Here is a 13,987-nt window from a genome sequence, read left to right on the forward strand (position 1 = left end):
GCCACACCACCATCCCTCAGGGCCACACCACCATCCCTCAGGGCCACACCACCATCCCTCAGGGCCACACCACCATCCCTCAGGGCCACACCACCATCCCTCAGGGCCACACCACCATCCCTCAGGGCCACACCACCATCCCTCAGGGCCACACCACCATCCCTCAGGGCCACACACTATCCCTCAGGGCCACACACTATCCCTCTGGGACACACACTATCCCTCTGGGACACACACTATCCCTCTGGGACAAACTCCATCCATTGGAGCATCCCTCCATCTAGTTATCTATTCCTTCAACCAGTTACGAATCCCTGCATCCATCTCCCCATCCCTCTGTCGATCTACTCATCCCTTCATCCAGTTACGCATCCCTCCAATGCAGCTAAATAGCCCCATCATCTAAGCATATTATTCACTAAGACATCTATCCATCCCCATATACATCTGTCCATCCCTCCATCCATAAACGCAGCTCCCCATCTAAGTCATTTAAGTATTTTATTCACCTTAGGCTATGTGCGCACTTTGCTTAATTACATGCAGTTACGCTGCGCTTTGTAGCGCAGCGTAACTGCATGCGTCCTGCGTCCCCTGCATAATCTATGAAGATTATGCAGGAGCCGTGCGCACTTGGCGTATTACAGCGCAGCGCTTCGGCTGCTGCCCGAAGCGCGCGTTCTAAGAAGTGACATGTCACTTCTTTCCTGCGCTTTGCCTGCAGCTCCTGCTCTGTCTATGGGAGGAGCTGCAGTCAGAGCGCATGGAATCAGCTTTATTTTTCTCACTACGGACATTTTCTGCAGCGATTTGAAGCGCACGTGTGTTCTTCAGATCGCTGCAGAAATTTCTGCAGTGACTGTACGCAACGTGCGCACATAGCCTTAGTCATTCATTCATCTATCCACACATTGCTCCATCTACTCCAACCATCCATGAATCCATCCAGCTGGGCATCTACAGTGCATATGGAAAGTATTCAGACCCCTTTAAATTTTTCACTCTTTGTTTCATTGCAGCCAGCTGGTAAATTAAAAAAGTTCATTTTTTTTCTCATTAATGTACACTCTGCATCCAATCTTGTCAGAAAAAGAACAGAAATGTAGAAATTTTTGCAAATTTATTTAAAAACTAAAACTGAAATATCATAAGTATTCAGACCCTTTGCTCAGTATTGAGAAAAAGCACCTTTTGAGCTAGTACAGCCATGTGCCTTCTTGGGAATGGTGCAAGTTTTTCACACCTGGATTTGGGGATCCTCGGCCATTCTTCTTTGCAGATCCTCTCCAGTTCCGTCAGGCTGGATGTGAACATTGGTGGACACCCTTTTCAGGTCTCTCCAAAGATGCTCAATTGGGTTTAGGTCAAAGCAATGGCTGGGCCAGTCAAGAATGGGCACAGAGTTGTTCTAAAGCCACTCCTTTGTTATTGGTCCTTTGGACTCCAATGAAGGAGTAGAACCATCTCAAGGAGGATCACAAGTAAATGGACAACATGTGACTCAAATATGAGTGTCAGAGCAAAGAGTCTGAAAACTTATGACCATGTGATATTCAGGGTTTTTTTTTTTAATAAATTTGCAAAGATTTCTACATTTCTGCATTTTTTCTGTCAAGATGGGGTGCAGAGTGTACATTAATGAGAATAAAAATGAACTTTTTGGCATGTACCAAAAGGCTGCAATGAAACAGAGTGAAAAATTTCAAGGGGTCTAAATACTTTCCGTACCCACTGTATGTATTTATCCAACTGTGCATCTAGAGCAGGGGTGTGGAACCTCCGGCCCGCAGGACCTTTTCTGTGGCCCTTGGGCAGATTCCCGGGGGGCGGCTGTGATAAGGCTCCGCCGCGGTCTTACCAGTCGCCGGCCCTTTAAATCTCCACATGTGCTGCTTGCGCACACCAATGAGCTCTTTTGCTGGCAGGTGCCAGCGTGCTCAGGACTTACTTTGTGGTCGGGTTTAGCGCTCTGCGCTTCCGTTCCACAGCAGCCTCACCGCTTCCAGCTTTGTGCCGCCCGCTCCCCTCCCCTTCTCCAGTGCAGCGTGCTCCCTCCAGTGCTGTGTGCAGCTCCCAGTAATGTGTGCAGCCTCCCCACATATCTGTGCTCTGCAAGTGCTGTCCATGCCCCCCAGTCTACTCCTAGTGATGTCTGTGCCCCCCCTTAGTGATGTCTGTGCGGCCCCCCTTAGTGATGTCTGTGCGGCCCCCCCTTAGTGATGTCTGTGTGCCCCCCCTTAGTGATGTCTGTGTGCCCCCCCCTTAGTGATGTCTGTGTGCCCCCCCCTTAGTGATGTCTGTGTGCCCCCCCTTAGTGATGTCTGTGTGCCCCCCCTTAGTGATGTCTGTATGCTGGGAGCATATATCTCACACGAGGGGCTGGGAGCATATATTTCACAGCAGGGGCTGGGAATATATCTCACAGGAGGGGCTGGGCGCATATACTTCACAGGAGAGGCTGGGCGCATATACATCAAAGGAGAGGATGAAAGCATATACATCACAGGAGGGGGCTGGGGGCATATACATGTCCCCAGCCCCTCGTGTGCTGAATGTCCCCCCCAGTGTCTCCTGTGATGTAGGAGTCTCCTGTGATGTACAGTATATAGAGCAGTCCCAGCGTCTCCTATGTGATGTATATACAGCAGTCCCAGCGTCTCCTATGTAATTTATATACAGCAGTCCCAGCGTCTCCTATGTGATGAATATGCCTACAGCCTCTTCAGTCATGTATGTGTCTCCCGAGATTTATATACACCAGTCCCCGTGCCTGTTTTGTGATGTATATGGTCTACCAATCTTATTATCACAAAGAGTTGCCAGCGCTCTAGACCGTGACACACATGGAAAAGCTGCTGTGAGAAGCAACATAAGTATCACCGGACATCACAGCCGCACAAAAGAGAAGCAGCTCCGGCCACCACAGTAGGGGTGAGTTAATTAACTGTTTGACCAAATATAGCTGGTTCATTTTCACATTGATAATTTTGTGCGGCCCCCGAAGGTTGGCAGAAATTTCCAAATGGCCCCCGGCAGTAAAAAGGTTCCCCACCCCTGATCTAGAGTATATCACAAAGGTGAGTACACTCCTCACATTTTTATAAATATTTTATTATATCTTTACATGGCACAACACTAAGTCAGTGTGCAGCTTGTATAACAGTGTAAATTAGGTGTGCCCTCCAAATAACAACACACAGCTATTAATGACTAAACCGCTGGCAATAAAAGTACACCCCTAAGTGAAAATTGCCAAATTGTACCCAAAAAGCCATTTTCCCTCCCCAGTGTCATGTGACGCATTAGTGTCATCACCCCACTCGCATAGTAGCAGCGCCTCAGCTGTGGAAATAAATGCAGCTGACCCGCTGCTGTTGGGAGATTGTGCACCGTGATGCAATTCAACAATCGCATCACAGCGCACCATGACCTTTGATGACGTCATACTCATGTGCCCAGTCTGTAGCCAATGAAGTAATAGAACATTCACAGGTGACTGATCACATGGGTATAACGTCAAGGAAGGTCCTGTAACGCCGTGCTGGTTACCGGGGCAGCACAGCAATGATCAGTCAGACGCAGAAGCGGCGGGAGACAGAGTCTGTAGGACGCGTCGCGGGACCTGTAAGTATAATCATAATGTTTTTTAATAATGTGCTTTTCTTTTACAGCCCTTGGGACCGAACTGTAACATGAGATTCCCAGGAAAGCTCGTGTGCGGGGTTGTGTGCACGAACACCATGTATTCAGTACGGACTCCGAACTTTACAGTTCGGGTTCGCCCATCCCTACTCACCTCCAATTCGGTCGCCGTTCCCGCAGTGTTGGATCTTGCTCTCCTGGGGGCTGTGTGACATTTCTATGTCATGTGATCCCTGTGACCAATCAGGGCTGGTTTCATTCTCCTCTCTTTCTGATAAATCAAGATATCTGGAGGGAGAGAGAAGCAGCAGCTCTCACTTCTTCTGGATATCTCCACTGGAATGGCGCCAGAGGTGAGTATAGGTGTTGTTAATTTACGGCGGGAAACATCGGGTATGGGAAGAGTTTGTCATAGTGGACAATTCCTATAATCAGGGACAGGCTCATTCATTTGAAGCAGCTTTGTACCATAAATAGGCAAAACAATGGTAGAAATTCCCCCCAAAGCATATGATGTTCCCCCCAACCCCCAGAGTGCAGAGAGGCTATACCTAGGCTATAGATAAATGATTATAGCCTAATATCATTATGTAATCTAGGGAACAGACACTAATAGTTCACGTTTAATATGAAGATAAGCATGCACCCAATACGCTCCTTACCTCTACAGAGAAGGCATGCCTAGACTTGTAGAAGGACCGGCACAGTTTTAGGACTTCGCCTGATGTCCCGTCTACATCCTCCGCCCCGCAGTTAGAGAGCATCGCTTTCACCAGCTTCACCCATGGATTATTTTCTGATGATGCACTGAGACACAAAGAAAAAATGTCACTGAAGAAGCAGAGCATGGAAGATTTTACAATGCTAAAATATGGTGTGCAAAATTTGAGGACATTATAAACAATGACGTGCAAAAATATGTTGCAAGGAAAAATATATTAACTGACAACCAGCATGGATTGATGAAAGATAAGAGGTGTCTGACCAACACGCTGGGTTTCTATGAGAAGAAAAGGGCAAATCTGGATATTGGCCATGCGGATGATATGATATATCTGGACTTTGAAAAGGCATTTGATACTGTGCAGCCTTGTGCTGAAGCTACAGAAACAGGGACTAGGGGAAACTATATGCAGATGGGGAAAACTGGTTAAGGGACAGGAAACAGTCGTAAATGGTAGATTCTGTAAATGGGATAAAGTCAGTTCTACAAGGATATGAACTGGGATCAGTGGGGACCACAATGATCTCTACCAGGAGCAGTGGGGACCACAAGGATCTCTACCAGGAGCAGTGGGGACCACAAGGATCTCTACCAGGAGCAGTAGGGATAACACAAGGATCTCTTCCAGAAGCAGTGGGGACCACAATGATCTCTATCAGGATCAGTGGGGATCACATTGTTGGTTATAAGTGACAGGGACAAAATGTAGAATTGGTGGAGGAAGGTTGAACTAGATGGACCTAGGTCTTTTTTCAACCTAAGTAACTATGTAACAATGATCTCTACCAGGAGCAGTGGGGATCACAAGGATCTCTACCAGGATCAATGGGGATCACAAGGATCTCTACCAGGATCAATGGGGATCACAAAGATCTCTACGAGGATCAGTGGGGATCACAAGGATCTCTACCAGGATCAGTGGGGATCACAAGGATCTCTACCAGGATCAGTGGGGATCACAAGGATCTCTACCAAGAGCAGTGGGGATGACACAAGGATCTCTACCAGAAGCAGTGGGGACCACAAGGATATCTACCAGGAGCATTGGGGACGACAAGGATCAGGAATGGGGACAATTCTTATTATTCTCTTTATTAATGACTAGTGCTCATCATTGCTGGTTATTCGATTGAGCATTGGATTCAGTGGCGTAACTAGAGTTTGATGGGCCCTGGTGCAAACTTTGGACCGGGGCCCCCCTCCATGTACACAACACTTAGGGTACGGGATAATGATGCTGACACTTGGCTTTTACCCACAGCACCCAGGTTTCCCATGATCTAAAATCCCTCTATCAGCACCCAGCTTTCCCATGCTCTGTCATACATCTTTCCCTCAGCACCCAGCTTTCCCATATCAGAGCATGGGAAATCTGGGTGCTGAGAGATGTATAGCAGATCATGGGAAAGCTGGGTGCTGAGAGATGTATAGCAGAGCATGGGAAAGCTGGGTGCTGAGAGATGTATAGCAGAGCATGGGAAAGCTGGGTGCTGAGAGATGTATAGCAGAGCATGGGAAAGCTGGGTGCTGAGAGATGTATAGCAGAGCATGGGAAAGCTGGGTGCTGAGAGATGTATAGCAGAGCATGGGAAAGCTGGGTGCTGAGAGATGTATAGCAGAGCATGGGAAAGCTGGGTGCTGAGAGATGTATAGCAGAGCATGGGAAAGCTGGGTGCTGAGAGATGTATAGCAGAGCATGGGAAAGCTGGGTGCTGAGAGATGTATAGCAGAGAATGGGAAAGAGCCCTTTTCCCTCAGCACAAAACATTCCCATCCCATACTTGTATCTTTTTCCTCCCTCATATATAGTTCTCCAAATACTATAATGGCCCCCACATAACCTTCCATATAGTATAAAGGGTCCCACATAACCCTTTATATATTAGAATGCAGCCCCATAGTCCTCCATGTATTATAATGCATTTCTCATAGTTCTCCATATTTTATACTGCACCACAGTCCCCCATGCTTTATAATGCACCCCCACAGACCATGTGTAAGGTAGCCTCCATAGTCCTCCATATATTATAATATAGCCCCCATAGTCCTATATGTATTATAATGCAGCCCCATAGACCTCCATGTATAATGCGCTGCTATAGTCTATGTATAAGGTGTCCTTCATGTTTATTATGCAGTCCCATAGACCTCCATGTATCATGCAGCCAGCACCCCCAGGCCTCCATGTATTATGCAGCCAGTCCCACCAGGGCCTCCATGTGTCATGCAGCCAGCCCCACCAGGTGTCATGCAGCCAGCCCCACCAGGGCCTCCATGTGTAATGCAGCCAGCTTCCCCCGGGCCTATATGTGTCATGCAGCCAGCCCCCCCAGGGCCTCTATGCGTCATGCAGCCAGCCCCCCCCAAGGCCTCTATGCGTCATGCAGCCAGCCCCCCCAGGGCCTCTATGTGTCATGCAGCCAGCCCCCCCCAGGGTCTCCATGTGTCATGCAGCCAGCCCCCCCAGGGCCTTCATGTGTCATGCAGCCAGCTTCCCCAGGACATCCATGTGTCATGCAGCCAGCCCCCCCCAGGTGTCATGCAGCCAGCCCCCCCAGGGCCTCCATGTGTCATGCAGCCATCCCCCCCAGGGCCTCCATGTGTCATGCAGCCAGCCCCCCCCCAGGGCCTCCATGTGTCATGCAGCCAGCCCCCCCCAGGGCCTCCATGTGTCATGCAGCCAGCCCCCCCAGGGCCTCCCTGTGTCATGCAGCCAACCCCCAGGGCCTCCATGTGTCATGCAGCCAGCCCCCCCAGGGCCTCCATGTGTCATGCAGCCAGCCCCCCCAGGGCCTCCATGTGTCATGCAGCCAGCCCCCAGGACCTCCATGTGTCATGCAGCCAGCACCCCCAGGGCCTCCATGTGTCATGCAGCCAGCCCCCCCAGGGCCTCCATGTGTCATGCAGCCAGCACCCCCAGGGCCTCCATGTGTCATGCAGCCAGCCCCCCCAGGGCCTCCATGTGTCATGCAGCCAGCCCCCAGGGCTTCTATGTGTAATGCAGCCTGCCAGCCAGCCCCACCAGGGCCTCCATGTATCATGCAGGCAGCTTCCCCGGGCCTATATGTGTCATGCAGCCAGCAAAATAAAAAAACAAGTACCTCTCAGCTCCTTCTGACCCCTGCGACTGCGGTAGTTATGCCCCTGCCCCCATGTCACACACCCTGCTCCCTATACAGCCTGCACCCCCATATCACACATACACCCTGACCCACATATCTCACCCTGCCCGTACCCCAACTTACCCCTCTCAAACACTCTGCACCCTTCTGTCACAGTCTGCAGCCCTCATATCCCACTCACCCTGCAGCCCCTCCCCTCATGTCCCCTCTTTTCTCATTACCACTCATGTGTTCGAAGTATCTTCTCCTGCTTTCTCCCTGGCATCCTGTGTCTCCTCCCACACAGTCACATGGGCGTGACATCATCGCAGGTCCTGGTAGGGATGGTTTCCGTCTGCCGTGCAGGAGCACATCTCCTCTGCAGCAGGTCAGGAACGCCTGGTGGCCTCTCCAGGTCAGAGGCCCCTCTGCCCCCCTGCAGACACTGGGCCCCCCTGACTCACAGGACGGCCCCCTAACGGTCGCGCAGTTGGCCACTACATAGTACCACTATACATAGGGGCCCGGCAGCCGGCTCTGCAGAGCGGCTGCCGGGCCCCTATAACCCTGCGGGCCCGGTCGCAGTGGCGACCTCTGCGACCGCGATCGTTACGCCCCTGATTGGATTGGAACTCGAGTACTGAGCATAATGTAAGTTAGTGGGAGACTCGAGCATTTTCAAACTCACATGATCAAGTCTCGATCAAGTAATTAACAGTGGCGAGCAACCTCACCCATCACTATTAATGACCTTATGAATGGGATTGACACTGTCAGTTTTTGCGTATGGCTAAAAACTATATAGGCTAATAAACATTGAGCTAGGCTGTAAAATATTACAGAACAATCTGTAACATGTCTGAATGGTCAAACATATGGCACATGAGGTTTAATGTTAATAAATGTAAAATAATAATGCACCACAGCCATAATAATAATAATTGCTGCATAAAGATTAAGTGGAAGTAAACTCGGGATAACTCAACAGGAGGACTTGGGTATTCTGCTTACAAATAAGCTGAGCAGCAGCACTCAATGTCAAGCTGCAGCTGCTAAAGCAAACAAGATTTTAGGGTGTATAAAAAGAGAGATTAGATCCCGTGATCCCAACGTATTGTTACACCTCTATAAATCACACGCAAGGCCACATCTGAAATATGGGATCCACATTTTAAAAAGGACATTCAGAAGTTAGCATCAGTACAAAGGTGGGTAACTAGATTATTGCAAGGAATAAAGGCCGCCCATATGATGGGGTTATAAAGGATGAATTTGTTTAGCTTAGAAAAAAAATAAAACCCCAGAGATGATCTCATTTATTTGTATAAATACATGTGTGGTCAATACAGAGGACTTGCACATGACTTATTCCTTCCAAAGACAATACTAAAGACCAGGGGGCATTCATTACCAGTGAAAGAAAGATGATTCCGGCAGCTAAATAGGAAAGGGTTCTTTACAGTTAGAGCAGCCAGACTGTGGAATGCCGACCACAAGAGGTAGTAATGGCAGATACTACATTATTATTTTAAAAAATAATGGAGTGGATGATTTTTTTGCACAACAAATGGCATTGTGGGTTATAAGTAATCTAGTGGTAGAGACTGTATAACTGGTGGAGAAGGTTTGACCTTGATGGACTGAGGTCATTTTTCAACTAACGAAAAAAAATAAAAAAAAAAAGAAGCTGATTCTAAATAGAAGACGGCAGCTGTCCTTAATTGTATACCCCTCATATGTTCTTTACATTAACTAGAAAACCTCTAAAGGCCCCGTCACATGCATCGATATATCGTGCGATCGCACCCGCTCCCCTGTCGTTTGTGCATCACGGGCAATGTCGTTAACCCCCGTCACACATACCTGCCTAACGACGTCGCTGTGGTTCGGCGAATATCCTCTTCCTGAAGGGGGAGGGACGTTCGGCGTCACAGTGATGTCACACAGCGGCCACCCAATAGAAGCAGAGGGGCGGAGATGAGCGGGACGTAACATCCCGCCCAACTCCGTCCTTCTTTATTGCCGGCGGCCGCAGGTAAGCTGCAGGTCGTCGTTCCCGAGGTGTCACACGTAGCGATGTGTGCTGCCTCGGGACCGATGAACAACCTGCGTCCTCTACAATCAACGATATTTTAAAAAGGAACGATGATGGACGATTGGGTGAGTATTTTCCATCGTTAACGGTCATTCCTTGCTGTCACACGCATCGATGACGCTAACGATGCCGGATGTGCGTCACATCCGTGACCCCGGCGATATATATCGTTAGATCCGTCATTGCATGTGACGCCGCCTTAAGTCTGTGCCCATCTTTCCTTATACTCCATGTGATCTGTGACCTCCACTAGAGTCTGGATTCAATAGAGAGACAAGGATAAACACCATATAAGACTCCATCCAAGCAGTGATGTAGATATATCTATAAATATAAATGCACCCCGTGTATTATTCTCTACCGCCAGCTTCCTCCTGCTAAATTCAATCAGTCTTCACTCTGATGTAGTTCAAAATGTTTGCCCTACACGCTGACAAGGCCTTAAATCAATATTTGCCATTCTCGTCAGGCTGAAAAGGACAATCTAAAGAGCGGCAAAAAATAGGAGAAATAAACAGAGAGGCACGTGTACAAAAACATCAGAAGCGATAGCGCTCTGCTAATTATCGCACTTTATACAGAGTGTGCACAGACGTACAACAGCTAATGCAGCATCCTGTACTGTCATACTTTAAATCCAATCTCAACTAAAAAAAGTGCAAAAAGCCTCTTATGTCTCTAAATATTAAAAAAATGAAAAAAAAAATTAAAAAAATTAAAAAACAGAAAGCCACCTTATGGGTAAAGAGTGGGTGCCAATCCTAGCACCCCAAATCACCACCAGAACCCTATCTACCTATGTTAACCATAAAAAAGCCACAAGAGAGTTGATTTTTATTCTGCCATATGTCAGGCTGTGCTATATACCTCATATCCATTCATATGGACAAAAATACACTTCTTAAAGAGAATACATCACCAAGCTTTTGCCACATTACTATGGAGCCGCATAATGTAGGGACAACTCAGTGTCTGACCACTTGTGTGGGGGTGAAATGTTCTTACTAGATGTAGGCTAGATGTATTGTTTCTTTGGTAAAGATAAGTTAGCCATTGTCTCCTGTCAGACTGACTGGAGCCCTGTTGTCTGTTCAATGTGGATTGCCTCAGCCCTTTTAAGAAAAAATAAATTAATTCAGCTCACCTCTCTTCACCCTAGGGTCCACCACCTATGCACGGAACGCCCTGGCCTGGGTGGATAAATACAGTCAGAGAAGAAAAAAATGTTTCCAGCATCGGTATAAGGAGAATTGTATAACACTAGAACATTTATTTAGTCCATTAAAAACAGGATGCCACACACAAAAAGGGCAAAGGGGCACACAGTGAGAGACACGGGGATTATCCCCACCTACGCGTTTCAACCTTGCGGTCTTAGTCATGGAATAACATTCCATGACTAAGACCGCAAGGTTGAAACGCGTAGGATGGGGATAATCCCTGTGTCTCTCACTGTGTGCCATCCTGTTTAACTAAATAAATGTTCTAGTTTTATACAATTCTCCATATACCGATGCTGGAAACATTTTTTTCTTCTCTGACTGCCTCAGCCCTTTTGACTACATAATTCAGAGAATTATGCAGTCGGATTCAACTAGCAACTAAAAATCACAGAATTTTACTGGCTGCAGCAGTTGTGATACAATCCGAGTTATTACATCAAGTAAAGATCAGAAAGCTAACCCTGCCCATACTCTTGATTAGCAGCTTTAGGTGTACCTTGTATATTGAGATTAAGCTGTTAATCAGTGCTGGGGGTGAGGTTGGCACATGGGCAGCTAGTCTGGCAGTGATATTATCAAGCTGATAAAACACTCAATGAACTGAAACAACAGCACAGCCTAATAAGTGACACATTGCTGAAAACAGAGTTTCAGCCCCTCATGCTTCCCTCATATTACATAGCAAAAACCTGCTGACATCTTTCCTTTAGTTGTTGTATTCAGATTCCTCATTCGGTCCCACTGTCCCCAGTGTATAACATCCGGCCCTTCACATCTGGTGTATGACATACAGCCGCTCGGTGCATTTCATCCAACCCCTCACCATGCCATCTGTCTTTATTAAACGTATAACAAAAATACTGGTGGTAAAGAGCTCACTGATACCAGTGCAGTCCTGTAATAGGAGCCACCGAAGTAATAAGTCCTTTCATAACATTTCGTCATTCTAAATATTCCCCCCATCATCTGGGAATGATATCAGTGAGAAGTGCAAGGAACCGCAGCAACACAGCTACGAAGGTGACATCCCATAACGTTACAGAGCAGGTGGCTAAATGCTAAGAAGAGGGTAGAAAAGTCACTAATGTTCTGCTGACTCCTAAACTGCAAAGTCCAGACCCCCTCTGGCATTAACATAACCACGAATACTGCGCCCCCGCCGGGAGCTTCACGGCTGAGCAGCTGCAGCAGCCATACATCACCAAGCACAAAGCCGAGCGTTGGATGGAGTGGTGTAATGTCGCCACCACTGAATTCTGGAGGAAATGTATTCTGTGCAGTGACAGATGACACTTCTCTATCTGGAATCTAATGGACAAATCTGCGTTTGGTAAATGCCAGGACAAGGTTACCTACATGACTGAATTGTACCCGTTAAACAATTTGTCGGAGTAGAGATAAAAGCTATGGACTTGATCTGGGCTTCTTGATTAATAAAGGGAATTCTTAAAACTTCAGCATAAGATATTTTGGAGAAATCAATGCCTCTAACTCTTTTAGAAGAGTTTGGTGAAGACCCTTTTCAGTTCCTCATGACTGTGCCCAGTGCACAAGGTCAAGAAAGCCATGGTTGGGGGGATTTTGGTGAGGAAGAACATGACCCGGCCACACAGAGCCCTGACCTCAATCCTATCTAACCCTTTTGGATGAACAAGAACAGATGGGACCCTTTTGTCTAATCCCTTGACCTCAAAATGCTTTTCTGAATAAATGGGCTAAATTTCCGAGACACATTCCAAATATCTGTACAAATCTATATACCTCAGATTGATCTTTTGCATCCATCCCATATCTTATGCCAACTTATAGATGGAATTTTTATTTTTTTTAAAGAAAACGAGATGGAACTGTATTTTCCGGACTAATGATTCCTGTTAAATCTGACAGCTAATTAATTAAGCCTAGAAACTGAATTCATTGTCACAGATGGAACATATTGCAAATCCCTCTCGTAGTCAGAGGCAGATCTCAGGTGTACGGAGATCCAACTCATTTCTGTCAAAAACCAACAAGTGACAATGAAGAATTAAGTAGGATCAACTAACGGGAAATAATAATGACAATTGCATTGCAATATCGTGATGAGAATACATAATAAGAATGCCGGCAAATGAAGTGTGAGGGACAATGGAAGGTGATGGAAAGGTGGCACTTCTGGGAGCAGCTGGAGACATAATAGGCTGAAGGATTGAGGTCAGTGACCTTGAAATGAAGCCGGCTCAAGGTCATAAATTGTTATGTTGAAAAATAAAAAAAAAAAAAGACAAACTTCTTAAAAGACCAGAAGTGACACGAAACAAATAATACAGAGGGAGAAATGGATACAAAATCCATAAACCGTCCATTGTAATATTATCGTCAGCCACATGGCTCTATCGGCTCATTTCACTTTAATTGGTTCCGAAATTTTCAGACAACTGGCTCTTATGTGATTAATAGACAAACTGCTGATCACTTTATTTCTAAATAATGTTCTCTTGCGCTCAAACATTACTCCAAAGCGTCCACCACTAGGTGTTTCCCTGCTAAGTTACGGGCCATAGCTTGTAAGTAAGGAAACCTAACTAAGGGACACAGGTACAACGAAAGGGAAAAGGTTATAGGAGAGGGTGGTGGAAGATGGTAAGTGGTAACTAGCTTGGTATGCTACCTTTATATCAGTCACACATAGCCCATCCCTGTAACACCTCTTCATAATAGTACCATCCGATTAGGTCTTTTGAGTTCTCCAGAAACATGCATATCACTGTTAATGTTGACACTTTCCTGAAGGTGTCACTCTTAGGCCGCAGTTACACTTGCGAGTGACAAGCGCAAGTCTCGCACCAGCATCAACCGGCACGGCCTTCCGGACAGGAGCGTTTCAGCTGCATAGAAATACATGCAGCCGACCCGCTCCTGTCAGGAGAGTGTGCGGCCGTGCCGGGTGATGCCAGTATGAGTCACTCGCAAGTGTGACTCTGGCCTTAGGTCCATAATGGATTAGAGGGTCAAGGGGCTTTACAAACATAGTTGCAGTGGTCTTCATCTTCCTGCAGATTGCGTCCTTTTGTTTAGGAAGAGTCTTCATATAAGAAGGACAGATTGAAACTCCATTTGGGCTGGAGAAAGATCTCCAAGAACAATGTTTTATATTCCAAAAGTCATAGGGGTTGTGTACAGACGTACCTTAAGGTGGCTTTACACACTGCAACATCGCAAA

At 47.0% G+C, this 13,987-nt stretch overlaps 1 protein-coding gene across 1 annotated transcript in view; it reads right to left on the minus strand.

Moving 5' to 3' along the window:
• NBAS (NBAS subunit of NRZ tethering complex) overlaps nt 1-13,987 on the minus strand; it is a 1,027,824-nt gene that overhangs the window by 61,950 nt on the left and 951,887 nt on the right. The window contains 1 exon segment of the mRNA XM_075341124.1: nt 4,305-4,449. Coding sequence (XP_075197239.1) covers nt 4,305-4,449 — 145 coding nt within the window.

This window comes from Anomaloglossus baeobatrachus, chromosome 3 (assembly GCF_048569485.1).
Source record: "Anomaloglossus baeobatrachus isolate aAnoBae1 chromosome 3, aAnoBae1.hap1, whole genome shotgun sequence".
Classification (NCBI taxonomy): domain Eukaryota; kingdom Metazoa; phylum Chordata; class Amphibia; order Anura; family Aromobatidae; genus Anomaloglossus; species Anomaloglossus baeobatrachus.